The sequence below is a fragment of the Panthera onca genome, chromosome X (assembly GCF_046562875.1).
Source record: "Panthera onca isolate mPanOnc1 chromosome X, mPanOnc1 haplotype 2, whole genome shotgun sequence".
In the NCBI taxonomy this organism is placed as follows: domain Eukaryota; kingdom Metazoa; phylum Chordata; class Mammalia; order Carnivora; family Felidae; genus Panthera; species Panthera onca.
The window spans coordinates 102,765,682-102,779,653 of NC_138357.1; the positions used below are offsets into that span (position 1 = coordinate 102,765,682).

Here is a 13,972-nt window from a genome sequence, read left to right on the forward strand (position 1 = left end):
GATTCTGCTGTTTAACCCCGTTCCTGCTCTCCACCAATTTTTTCCCTCGCTCATATGCCCAGGGACATTTGCTGGTCCTCACACTTAGAACAGACCCCTCCTCTCAGCCTCCACATTTTCATCCAGACCTCATAATGAATATTTCCCTCTCTGACCGTTCCTTTACGACCGGGTCGTCCCTGCACTGTTCTCCTTTGTGCTAAATGGCACATTCCTTTAAGTATTCTTGAGTTATTTGATAGGGCTCTGCTTGCTGCTTCCAGCTACATTAGATAAATAGGAAAACTCCAAGCTCTACTATTTGGCAGGGGGTGGGAGGGGGGATACTTTGAGAAGGATAGGTATTAACCCTCCTTTCCATATTTGGTAGAATTCACCTGTGACCAGAATTCATCTAGTCCTGGACGTTGTTGGGAGTTTTTTGATTGCTGATTCCACTTCATTACTAGGAATTGGTCTGTTCACATTTTCTATTTCTTCTCAATTCAGTCTTGGAATATTGTAGGCTTCTAGGACTTTGTCCATTTCTTCTCGATTGTCCAGTTCATTGGCATATAATTTCTGTAGTCATCTTTTGTAATCAATCCTTTATATTTCTGTGATGTCCGTTGCAACTTCTCTTTCATTTCTGATTTTGTCTGAGTCCTCCTTTTTTTTGTGATCATGGTAAGTCTCCTGCCAGGTAAGTATTGAGTCCTCCTTCTTTTTTGTGTGTGGAGTCTGACTAGAGGTTGATCAATTTCGTTTGTCCTTTGACAAAAGCAGCTCTTAGGCTCCTCGGGATTTTCTCTTGTTTTCAAGTGTCTATTTCATTCACCCCTGCCCTGATCGTTAGTATTTCCTACCTTCTAGTAACTTTGAGCTTCCTTTGTTCTTTTACTACTTCCTTTCAGTGTCCGATCAAGTTGTTTATTTGAGAGTCTTCTTGCTTCTTGAGGTAGGCCTGGATCCCTATAAACATCCCTCTTAGAACCGCTTTTGCTGCGTTCCAAAGCTTTTGAACCAGTGTGTTTTCATTTTCACTTGTCCTCATTTTCATTTGGCTTCCTCTGTGATTTTTTCATTGACCTATTGGTTGTTTAATATGTTGTGTAGCCGCCACGTGTTTGTGTTTCTTGCAACTGTTTCCTTGGGACTGATGTCTGGTTTCATCCCGTTGTGGTCAGAAAAGATGTTTGATATGATTTTGGTCTTCTACAATTTATTGAAACTTGTTTTGTGGGTTATCACGCGATCTATCCTGGAGACTTTTCATGTACAGTTGAAAAAGAATGTGTATTCTGCTGTTTGGGGGTAGAATGGTCTGTATGTATCTGTTAAATCCATCTGGTCTAATGTGTCGTTCAAAGCCACTGTTTCCTTATTGACTTTCTGTCTAGGTAATCTATCCAAGCTCTAAATGAGTTGATGAGGTAGAGTAAAAGGAGTCCCGGACCGGCATTTGGGCCACCTACTTTCTCTTCCAGCTCTGTTACTAACTTCCTAGCATATAATCTCGAACATGTCACTTAACTGCTTCCGACTTCAATATTCTGCCTCACTGAAATGAGAAAATTTGATCAGAGGCGTGGATAGTCTCTTCAATTTCCCTAGCAATTCTACAAATCTATTATTTTTATTTCTGCAGTTACTTTTGACGAACCTAGGCAAATTATTGCCATTTTCTACATTGGTTTTCTTATATTTTAAATAGAACTGATTAAGTTCGAAGATATGGTGTAAGAGAAAGCAAATAAGATGTCTTGGAGACAAATGAATACTTTAATTGAAATTGTATAATACCATCTCATAAATTAGTTCAAGGAAAGTATATCCCATCTGTTCCATATGTATTATCACGTCGCATTTTATCCAAGAGGTATAAGAAGAGAAGTAAACACTCAGAGATAGTTGAGTGCCATGGAACGAAAGAAAACACTAACTGTTTTAGGTGGGAGAAAAATAAAATAAAAAATTTTTACTTGCGTGCATACATACATGTATGTGCACGTTTTCTCTCTCTCTCTCTCTCTCTCTCATACACACACACACACACACACACACACACACACACACATACACACACACAGTTATTGATGACAGTATCCAACATCTGAATTGTGATTAGTCAAAGAAGTGTTTCTCATTCTAAAATATTCTATATCCACAACCTTGCATTTTAATTTTGAAAATATTAATAATTTGGGAAGTGGTCAGGTGACTGTTTTTTCCTTAAGAACTACATATGAAGATTTCAGTTCATTCTGTCACCAGATTATATTGTCAAGGTTATTGTATATACTATCAACTATGAGAAGCACATCTGTTATCAATGTAATTTCAGCAAAATTTACATTCTGCGAGGTTTTTTTGACTTGGGAGAAAAACTTGTAAATGTTAGATACGAATACTCACTCTTACGGAATTCTGAACGCTAATTTGAAAGGTGAGAATACCAACATTATATAGGCCACAGCAGCAATAAAGCTCTTAGAGAGTCATCGGCACTAAAAGTTAGAAGAGTTCAGAGGTTTTTCTATAATGGAGAATAAAGAAAGAGCAAAAGGTAGCATAGTCTTTCTCCTTTTGAGAAAAAATGCAACTTGGACATTGACTATTCCTGACCTTCTTTCTCTTACTCTTGAAATGTTAATTATGTGTGAAAGTTGGAGTTCATGGCCAAGCTGGACCAAAAAGAAACAAGAAAGTTTACTTCTCTTTGAGTATAATTCTCTCTCTTTATTTAAAGTTCCACAGCTCCCGTTTTATGTCTATGATTCCTTATTATTTCTGCCTTCTTACCTTTTCTTTCTATATGCTTAAGTGCTATCTGATTACACAAGGGTACCCAAGATACACAGGGGTACATCATTAGTTTTATAAAGGAAGTCAAAGCCCGCGGGTGGCTCAGTCAGTTAAGCATCTGAATCTGCATTTCAGCTCAGGTCATGATCTCACGGTCCGTGAGTTCGAGCCCCGCATCGGGCTCTGTGCTGACTGCTCAGAGCCTGGAGCCTGTTTCAGATTCTGTGTCTCCCTCTCTCTCTGACCCTCCCCCGTTCATGCTCTCTCTCTGTCTCAAAAGTAAATAAATGTAAACAAAATTAAAAAAAAAAAAAAGATCCATGCCTTTCAGAGTAAAGTTTTGTTAAGAATTTCCAACTAGGCATCAATGCAGTCGTACTTGAAATATTTGTGTCTAGAGAAATCACAATCACTCGAGCAGCCCCTATAATTCTTAGTACGCTGATACTGAAGACTTCCTTAAAGACGAGCATTACATCCCAACACACCTAAAGGTTCTGCATTTTACCCAAACCTTCCAAATGGTGGAAGTTGTCTGCTTATTAAAGACCAACATGTGCCTTGTTAAAAGCTAGTAGCCCCTAAGCTCTTGTCTTCACTAATAAAGATTAATAGAAAATGGTTGAAGCTTAAGCATGCCCCTTCAAACCTCTACTTTTATTTTCTGTTGAGTAGGTAGAGATAAATAGAGTATATTTGCTAATTGGCAGGATATCTCTTTTGGCTCGGGGATCCAAGCATTTGGTGAAAACCAGTAAGGTTAAAGATTTCTTCACATTAGGAGAGTTTGCAATTTCTACTTCCCGTGTCTAAACACAACAGCTCCAGCTACAAGCTTCAGCTGCTGTCTTTGAGCCTTTGCATCTCAGTTTGCACATTTGCAAAACAAGAGGCTTGACGAGAATTTCTCAGGTTCCTTCCAGCCCTAACAGCCTAGGATAAAACCTGGAAGGGGGAAAAAGAAAGAGTCATTACAAATAGAAAGAAACAGTTTCCGAAGAGACATTCCCAATACAAACGTAGGTTAATCATTTAGAACTATTTGGTACGCAATCTCAAAAATCAAAATAGGGCAGCTGCTTTCAGAGATTGCGCTAGAAATGTGTCTCGAAAACCCTTCACAAGCTTAGCATAGCCACAGAAAATGTTTTGTGAGCTCTTGGTGTGTCATTGCATTTAGATCGCCTTCAAAATCATGTCACTGACAAATGCCACCTTTGCCCCGTGGAGACCAAGAAGTAACGTTTAGGACACGCAGGAACTACTTTAAGAAACTCTTTCTAAAATGGGGCGCCCGGTGGCTCAGTCGGTTGAGCGTCCGACTTCGGTTCAGGTCACGATCTCACACTCCGTGAGTTCGAGCCCCACGTGGGGCTCTGTGCTGACAGCTCAGAGCCTGGAGCCTGCTTCGGATTCTGTGTCTCCCCCTCTCTCTGCCCCTCCCCCGCTCATGCTCTGTCTCTCTCTGTCTTAAAAATAAATAAAACATTAAAAAAAAAAAGTTCTTTCTTAAAGAATGGCCCTGGAGTTCACCTGCTGAGTTGTGAAGGTTCTCGTTAAAAGTACAGAAAGTCTGGAGGTGGAACCTGGGAGTCTATACCTGAAACAAGCTACTCACGTGGGTTTTATGCACCCTGAAGTTTGAGAACCATGGCTTTAATTGGATACCTTTGTAAAGCGTGGTTTTCATTCAGGAGCCATAATCTGACTGCTTTTCTCCTCTCCCTCCTTCACCCAGCATCCCTTGTCCTTTATGAAACTTTTGGTTACATTTGTGTCACCGCTCTCAAGCCCCAGCAAGGGAAAGAAACAGTCATTTGATATGGAGTGAAGGTGATCAGACGTTCCCAAATGTTAGACCTAACTCCACACTCTAGATACACGGCAGCCTTTTCTCCCCCATCGCAGGTCCTTTTTCCCCTCCTCCATTAACTCCCTTGACTGTCCCCCATCCTGGCTCTTAACCATCTCCCTATCTCCTGCCCTGAAGCTCCTCTTAGATCCTTTAGAAGTAAATTCCCTGGGTCCCAGAGCTATATTTTCCCCTGGGGACACAAAGGGTTTCATTGACCTGTTAATGATTAGTCAGCACCATTGAACCTAGACCCTGGTTGTAGCCCCGCCTTATGTAAATGAAGCAGCCCCTGGTGGCCGTGGCTCGGCTCTTCAGCGACTTTATCCTCCTCCAGACCTCTCCACCAGGGGGATATTTTATTTCCTCTACCAGACAGAGGGAGCAGGCATTAGGCCTCCTACATTCTTCCTCACCTTCCCCTCTTCCTACTCCCAAGGCCTTATTGGGACCTAGCGACACTCAGTACTGCTTTATTTAATCAGAGCCTCTTCTTTTCCATGCCGCGCTTCCACGTCTGGACTGTACCTCCCTCCACCTACCTCCCCACACGTCCTGCTTGACCGCCTCGCTCCCCCTTCAAGGGGACCAGGCTGCAAATTACAGACACCCCAGGGCATCCCTGTAAGCAGTGGTCATCGCGTGCCATTAAACAGCGAAAATCTTGCATAGGGAATTCTCGCTTGGGCTTCTCATGGAAAAGCAATCATTGAAAGAGAAAGGGAAGAGAAACGGAAAAGGACTTACCTCTACCCCTATATGCAGTCTGCACTATTATATTTAATTCATGGCATTTATGGTATTTCGTGATTTGTTTATTAGATAATAATGCCCTTAGAGTCTTGAACCACTTAATTTCTCTGATGGAAAGGCCTTCCTGTTTTTCCAGACACAGTGTTTACATCGCTCGTAATAGAAAGACGGTTCTGACCATTTGGAGAAGTAGAAAGCTGAGGGAATAAACCACCTCTAAATCTACCTCTGGGAGATACACGGGTTGGCATTCCAGAATTTTTTCATGCCGGAGTCCAGTGTGTGTACAAAAATAGATAAACATACACGAACGTTTTAGAAAAATCGATTGTAGACATTTTTGTAACCTACTTTCTCCCTCAGCAACTGACGGGGTGATCTTTTCCGTATCCCTTAATATATGCTGATGTCATCGCATTGGACAATGCATAGGATGCATAGGCTGTGGACATTGCATTGTAAGACTTAACCGTTATATATGTAATCTCTTCCCTAGTATGGGATATTTAAGTTGTTCCTACCTTGTGTCAATCATAAGTGATGCTGAAAATAACACTTTTCTACCTATATCTTTGCATGATTTTCCAGTTACTTCCCTAGTACGCGATTTTTGCATTTAAGCTTGTGGGTCATTGTATCTGCACATTTTAAAGACGTGTAAGTATCGTCCTTCCTAAAGAGAATGATCCCTCGGCAAGTTTGGAACAATTTAATTTCAGTACATAGCCACTACTTGGTGATTCTGTTTGACTAAGACCAGCAGGAGAATTGTATTTGAAATGTCAGGCTAAGTTATCAAACAGCAAAGGGAAATGTTTTTCTACCTGGTTGCTTTACAGTTCAATCTTTGCAGCATTGGAGACTATATTATGCTTGTGTTATAGACAGCATTAATTTTTATGAATTAATTAGTAATTGCTGATAATAGATGAGTAATGCAGCCTAATTCTTGATTTACCTGAGGATAGAGCTTTGTTAACATTCCTCGCTTCTTCTTTGTTTTCTGGATGATGATTTATTTGGTTAATTTAGCTTCTCATCCTCAAGTGAAATGTGGGTTTTATAGCACAGATCATTCATTTGTATATTCTTAAATGGCTTCTATGGATTAACATGTTCTAAATACAGTTGATGGTAAAGCACTCATTCTCCTGCCTAAATTATTCATGTTCAGGGCAGGCTTTCAGGCAAATGTCTGATTTTACTTTTCCACGTGAGTTGTTGTCTCGGTACATTTTACACAAAGGAAACAAAGCGGAAAATGTTGAAACTTGGTGAAAACAAATCCCAGGTGCACGCGAATAAAGAAGGGTGGAGGAAAAGGAGAAGCATATGGGAAGAGGAGCAGAAAGGAACAGATGCCAGATGGAAGGAGTCAATGGAAGAGGCTGCCTAGGGTGTAGAAATGGAAAAGTCAAAATGTGGGGAGAGACCTTTCCATTTCTCAAAGCCGAAAGAATTCCAGTACTAGCATGAGTCACTTGAAAACCGAGTGGTTTATATTAGTCACTGGGAGCAAAATTTTTTCTACCAGAAACATTAAGAATCATTGACTGCAACGCTGTGGAAAAGCAATCCATTCCGGTGTATATTTCATGCCGAAAGTCTCAGCATTCTGCATGTGGCAATAAATGTACAGCTAAACACTGCCTTCCCTCAAAATTGCCCTCAAAATGCCCCCATTATGGCTCGCAAGAGCACAGAGCTAGATTTTTATTGAGGACTGCTGTATGGTTCACAGTGGGTTTATGTACTACGGAACTAACCAAACCACTGTGCCTTTAATGGGATTATTGAAATCGTTCGTTACCATTCTAGATATTTTGACCTACTTTGTTCCTGCTGTTCTTCAGGTCTCATTTGGAAGCCAGTTCTGACCAGTGGAAGCGTCTGCACCTCTCTCTTCAGGAGCTTCTGGTGTGGCTACAGCTGAAAGATGACGAGTTAAGCCGGCAGGCACCGATGGGAGGCGATTTTCCAGCAGTTCAGAAGCAGAACGATGTACACAGGGTAGGACATTTTTAAGACTAGTGCCTTGCACAGAGTGAGCATTCAGGGACTCTCTTAAAATGAGTTTGGGTTGAAACCGAGCTGACCAGAAATTGTTTTCACTCTGCCGATCCAGGAGTCAATTATAAATAATCCAAGCCATTATTATTTTAAATGTCAAAAGCGCCCACATCAACGATATCCTTTAAGAAATTGCCCATCTCTGTTAGCGATGACTTCAAATAGTTATCAGCTCATACCCGATCTTACTTCTTCTAGACCTCTACCGGTTCTCTATTATTTTGAGATAAATATCAAGCATGGATCGTTTAACTCATAAACAACTGAGAAAGTATCTCCGAAGATAAGTTTCCACTCCTTAAATGTGACCACATTGCTACTATAATGCGTTTTAAATTTTATTCTAATGACTCTCGGGCTTTATTCAAATTTCCACTCTTAACATATATGTGTCTCAAATGTTTTAACATGTTTTTTGTTTCAATAAGAATTAAAATAAGCTTCACACATTGCCTGTGGCCAATTTGCCTCTGAAACACATTTTTTAAAACTTTTATTTTTGAAATAACTATAGATTCCCAGTGAGTGACAAAAATAGTACAGTTTCCCTCTACGCTTCACCCAGTTTGCTCTAATGGTTGCACCTTGCATAACTACCCAACAATAAATACGGCTATGTCAACAGACAACATAAAAATGTACACTTGCAGCACACCTCGATTCACACTAGCTACCTTTCGAGCACACAGTAGCCGGTTGTGCCCAGTGGCTACCATATTGAACAGTAAGTACAGTTCAATGGGCTTGATCGCCTAGTGGCCACCATATTGAACAGTGCAGTTCAATAGGCTTGATACTTTTGGGAAGACTGCTTCAGAGATGGTAGTGTACTCCTCCATCATCAGGAGGTATGTAAAGTCTTGTTTTCTCTTTTGTGTGTGTGATTTGGGCAGCTGTCCATGACCAGTGGCTGGGGTTGGAATGTGATAATTACCTATTTCTATCATTTCTTCTTTGTTTATTAGCCAGAATACTCCTACGGGGGGGAGGGGGGGAGTTCATTCATCTACTCTTTGGGCACGCAGTATGCAGTTCATATACGAGAGGCAGGATACTTTACCAGCCTTCAGAATGACAAGTTATTCATTCACTAGCATCCTCCAACAGTGATTGGTTGTTTCTCACTGTTTTTGTTTTCTTTTGCTCTTTGTCATATTTCTGTTTTCTCTATTAGGCTCTGAGTGGGGAAGTCAGAGATTTGGTCTTGCTCACCTCCAAGACCCTAGTAGCTAGGAAAGTGTCTGGCATACACTGGATGCTGAGAAGTGTATTTGAAAGGAGAATAAAAGGCGCAAGAACAGAAATGAATAGCAAACCAAGTAAATGACTACCCGACAACCAAAGCTTGATTAAATGGTGTCACTTGTGTATGTTCAACACTTTAAAGAAAGATCTCTGTGGAGACATAGCCAAAGGTAGCATCTTCAAGAAAAGTCGAGGATTTCTATTATTCCAGAGAAGAGGATATAGACGATTGCTCAAAGGGAAGAAGACATGAGGGGAGATCCAGGAGTCTTTGCCAAAAAAAATTGCCAAGGAAACTGACAGTTTCTCCTTTAGCAATTCCCCTTCCTAAGATCCAGAACACTAAATTAGCTTTGTGGTAGAGTGAGATACAATAGTGACGTTTTTCAAAATGTTCTGCCTTTGAATAAATAGTCCAAGCACGCTGGTGTGTGCGTAGAAGAGCGTTCATTGAGACAGACGGGCATTTTAAATCGAATGCATTTATACGATATAAAGAAACGAGACAGAATTTCTACCAAAGGTGTAATTCCAGTCTACTTCTAGAAACCAAAGTTGAATCATCGGACAAGTGCACTAGCAGTCAGGACAGACTCTAGTCACATTCCTCTGTAAGTTAGATTGAGATTGTTACTTTGTTCTTCAGCTATGAGATGAAGAATGTGATCCAAGTTTCCACAGTGCCCACTAGCCAGCATCTTATTATAAATACTTCCTCAGTGTCCCAGGTTATTGGCTTTAATGACTTGCTAACAGTGGTGAAATGTTAGTACTCACGCTCAGTCCTCTTACGCCGAAATCTCATGACCAGTAACACGCTTTGGGGAGACAGCGATGCTAGAGTTATGGGTAACGTGCACCAGACGGAAGTGAATTAATCCCCACTTGGCTAGTGTGCTTGTTCAGATACCCATCTGTCACCTTTCTTTAACTTCTCGGGACTTCCAGCCCGTTGATAACTCTGTGTTCTATACATGCGTTCCACTACTCCTCTCTCTTCACCTCCCTCCGAATCTAACTTAGATTCAATCATAAGACATTTTAATAACTCTTCCCCAAGATGATAAGATCCTGTGCTTTATTATCTTTTTGTGGGTGCCATCTGCAAAACCCCCAAACTTGAAGGATCTAACTAAATACTTTCTCCTGTCCAAACAACGACAGAGAAGACCACTACAGTCACCTTTTCAGGATGACAAACCAAGTGTTCCGTTGACCAGCCCAATACATCACTGAGTCAGTTTACCTCCCAAGTATTTCTTGGCTCTTTCTACTGCAGTCATCACCATAGTTACAGAAGACCATATCTCCTAATGTTTCTGCATCTACTCTGGCCACCCTACAATGCAGTCTTTACATTTCAGCCAGAGCAATTTATGTAAAAACATACGCTGAATCATGTCAGTCCTCATCTTAACACTCTTTAGTGGCTTCTCAGTGCCACTGGGGAAGGACCAAAATCCTCAACAAGGCCCCCACCTTCTCTTTTCTTACTGCTCTTTCTCTTGCCCTCTGGACCCTAGCCATACACCATGTTCTTTTGGTTTCTACAGTACTCCATGTTACTCTCAGGTGGTGCTTTGAACATGTTGATCCTCTGTCTGAAGCCCCTCCTACCTACCCCCACGCCTTCATAATTTCCTGGTTAACATCTGATAATCCTTTACATCTTGGCTCAGACATCGAGCAAGCTTTTCCATGTTGCCCACATTTGACCAGATCTTCTTCTACATGCTCTCATACACAGTCTACTTTTCCTTCAGCAACTTAACATTCTTTGTCATCACGTATATGTGTAATTTTTTGATTAATGTCACTCACTGTCACTAAACCATGTGCTCCAAGAAGCCTTCTTTTGGGGAGAGGGTTGTCATTTTTATACCCAACACTTTATAAAGTGCCTAGTACAGAGTAGACACAAAATAGGTAAAGAAACAAAGGAATTGAGGAAGAAAAGGAAGAAGGGAAGGAGGAAGGGAAACAAACCAATCAGTGATCTAATCTTAACCTTACTCATTCTTCTTTAGTTTACTGAGACCAAGGGCAGGGAAAGAAGAATAACGAGTGATGTTCCTTCCTAACTGCAGGATTTTTCTGTTTATTCCCAATTCAGCGTCCATTTGTACTGTGTAGAGCTACTTTGATGCCCACTGTTTTTACTTGTGGTCTGGCCCAATGTTTTCACGAGCTTCTCTTTGTATCCTTAAGAAACATTCTTGTCACAAAACACTCTCCTCCCTCAAAGAACATCATCACTCCTAAGTGTTGATGAGAGAACCATTTAGCACCCTGTTTACTCAGAGTTTTGTCACATTTATGCAGTAGCCCTTTTATAGTAGCAATGGAATGCCTGTCTAGTTAGTAATGCTCCTGGTGCCTGTTGGCAAAAAGAAAAAAGGAAAATCCTTGAAACTGTGTCTCTTTATCAGATCTCCTGAACTTACTTAGCAAGAGAGAAAGGAAATATAATCAGTACAACACTGTCAAGATCTAGTCTTTGACGGATTTTGTATTTGTAGACTTGTTTTACTTTGCCACATTTCCGGGATTATAAATCGTCTGGCTCTTTATGGGTTTCTTGATTCAAATGCTGTTGTTATAGACTGTTTAGTATCAAGATGGGTCACTTGCCATCATAAACTTGTTCCCCACGTATTTGGTGTGTCATTTTTTTTCAAATCCCCTGCTTACCATCTATTGTAAATTATTAATGCCCCGGGTTGTCGCTTCTTATGGGAATACAAATCCCATTACAATGTCAGAAGTCGAAACTATAGGAAAATATTTTTCACTTCTCTTTTATATAAATCAGGATGTTTACGGAAGAGGCAATTTACATTTTCTTTGTGTATCGTTGCAGATTAATGATAAAATCTGATAGCACAGCATCGTATGTCTTGTACTCTTAAGGCAAAAACCTATAGTCCTTCTCAATCACTGTGCTGGAGAGTTCATGTTTTTCTTATAGGGAAAATTCCAAGACATTCCACACAGGTAGTTAGGGACTGCAGTCTTACCCCCCCCAAAACAATGTTCACCCTCACGGGAGTGGATCTGTGTTCCCCAAACCAGCCGGGCGGCATAACAAACTGCAGCTGGAATGGCTCTCGAACCTGATTAATAAAATAATGCTCCATATGTTATAAATAATTAAAGCTCAAATATGCCTTCGCAAATATAAACGGACCGATTTTTATATCTTTTGAATACATTATCCAGGTTTTTACGGCCCCTCATTACTTGCCTCGCTAGACTGACTCGTTTTCAATTAGTGTGTATTATTCTGGTCCAGATATATTTTTAAAACTGACTTCCTTTGTTTTACTTGAGCGGTCACTAAAGTGATATTTATTACTTGTCTACTTCTGTGATTAACGTAGAGAGAGTTTTAAAGGAGCCCATCATAGTGGGAAATTTCTAAGGAGAACTGCGATAAACCAGTGGCTTCTTCAACTCCCTTCCTCCTACCCCAAATCCAAACGGAGATTAGGTCTTGATTATAAGAACACCGTACATAATGACTTTTTGTTTGCATCTGTAGTAATGAAATTGTTTGTCATTAGGCTTTCATCTTTCACTTTAAAAATCTCTATAATTCCTTCCCTTGAGACCGTTAAGGACACCTTCAAAGCTTTCTAAGATTTTCTGGTTAAGATTTAGATGGAAGGAATCAATACATACATTATTAAACCAGTGGACAGAAAGCCATTATTGTGTGGATGCTGTTGAGAAATGAAAAGGCTGGAATAAAGTAGTTTACTTGTTCATTTGTCAGGTCATATATTATGCATGTTCGATTTCCTCAGAAGTCACCACAAAGTGAGGGAGAGGTTTAGAAATTCGATAAAATTATCCTGGAATCACGTTGTTGATTATACATTTATTTAAGCTAATTCTGTCATCAATGCTAGCCTGCTTCCTTTGGGTACGTTTTCGTAGCTGTGTTAGCTTGATGAGTTCGCTGTGTTTTCTTTCCACAGAAATAGATTGTGTCTTCGGGTGCCATTTGTGAATGTTAAGATTCAAGTCAGCTCTGTGTCAAAAAAAGAACAAAACGCATTGTTCCCTAGCACCTCTGAAAAACAACAAAAAAAGGTTGTGATAGGGTAATTCATTCCAACATTCAATGACCTGGCCTCTTAGAGTTTCTGAACAAGTTTGGTTCGCCTGCAAATTCACTGTTATTTCTACTCTCCACTGTCTGCCACTCTGTATTGGAAGAAACAGACAACTAGACATCTTTTTTTGGTTTGTTTGTTTGTTTGTTTTACTCAACAAGGCCAAAAGTTTATTCTTTAAACAGGCCAATAAAAGCGATAAACTCATAGCAAGACTTAAAAAGAAAAAGAGCAGGAAAATATAACTCGACGATATCAGGTGGGGATAAGGAGAACGTGGCTGCAGGGCCTACGGATGTTAAGATAATAAAACATTTCACAAGTAACCTTTTACTAATAAAGTTCACAATTTAAGTCAAAATTCCAAATTTCTTCAAAACAAGACATTCAGCTAAATCAAGAAAACAATTAGAAATCTGGATATTACTTTGGAAATAGACCTCTTTTGGATCTATTCTGTATCCCTAATGGAGTAAGCTACTTTTGTGTAAGTTTGATATTTTATGCAGTCCTATTTAGGAATGCTGAATAGAAAAGATTTTAAAATTATTTTTAGAACGACATTTCTAGGCATTTGAGGGAGTCTTCTGAAAACTAGCTACATCATCAAAACTTGAGAACGGAGCCATCTAGGATTTGCCACTTTTCTTTAATGATCCTAACAAAATAAAATATGAATAATTTACAAATTGACTTCCCTACCAAAGTCCTCTTTCGAACCATGTCAAAATATTCTGATATCTGGAAAAACACCCTTCACATGATATTTGTGTAGGATGTTGCCTTTATAGAGCGCTTTGACACATTCATTTACTTTCAAATGAACCCCTGCTCTTTTTCTGTGTCCTTCCTTTTCCCAAAGAAAGCATTTTAGGGAAAACTGTGCCATAACTCAGACTCCCAGGATTTATTGATTCTCTCGGTGGTTATTTATGGAGGACCTACCCTGTGCCAGGGCTGAGGATAAAGGAGTGAACGCAACGAGACTCTGCCCCCGCGGACCTTCAGGTTTTACTGAGCACAACATGTAGTAAACCAGTCAATTAACATGTAGGCTCCTTTCAAATCAGTGCTAGCAAGAGAAAGTAAACGAAACAGGACCAGAGAAAGAATGAGAGGTAGTGGCCCACCTGCAGAGGTGCTTTTCCTC

At 40.2% G+C, this 13,972-nt stretch overlaps 1 protein-coding gene across 13 annotated transcripts in view; it reads left to right on the forward strand.

Moving 5' to 3' along the window:
• The window catches only part of DMD (dystrophin), a 2,113,538-nt gene that overhangs the window by 1,753,214 nt on the left and 346,352 nt on the right, over positions 1-13,972 (forward strand). For all 13 annotated transcript variants that reach the window (XM_081792827.1, XM_081792829.1, XM_081792824.1 and 10 more), the window contains one exon: positions 7,243-7,399. In XM_081792827.1, the coding sequence (XP_081648953.1) occupies positions 7,243-7,399 (157 nt within the window). The remainder of the gene's footprint in view (positions 1-7,242; positions 7,400-13,972) is intronic.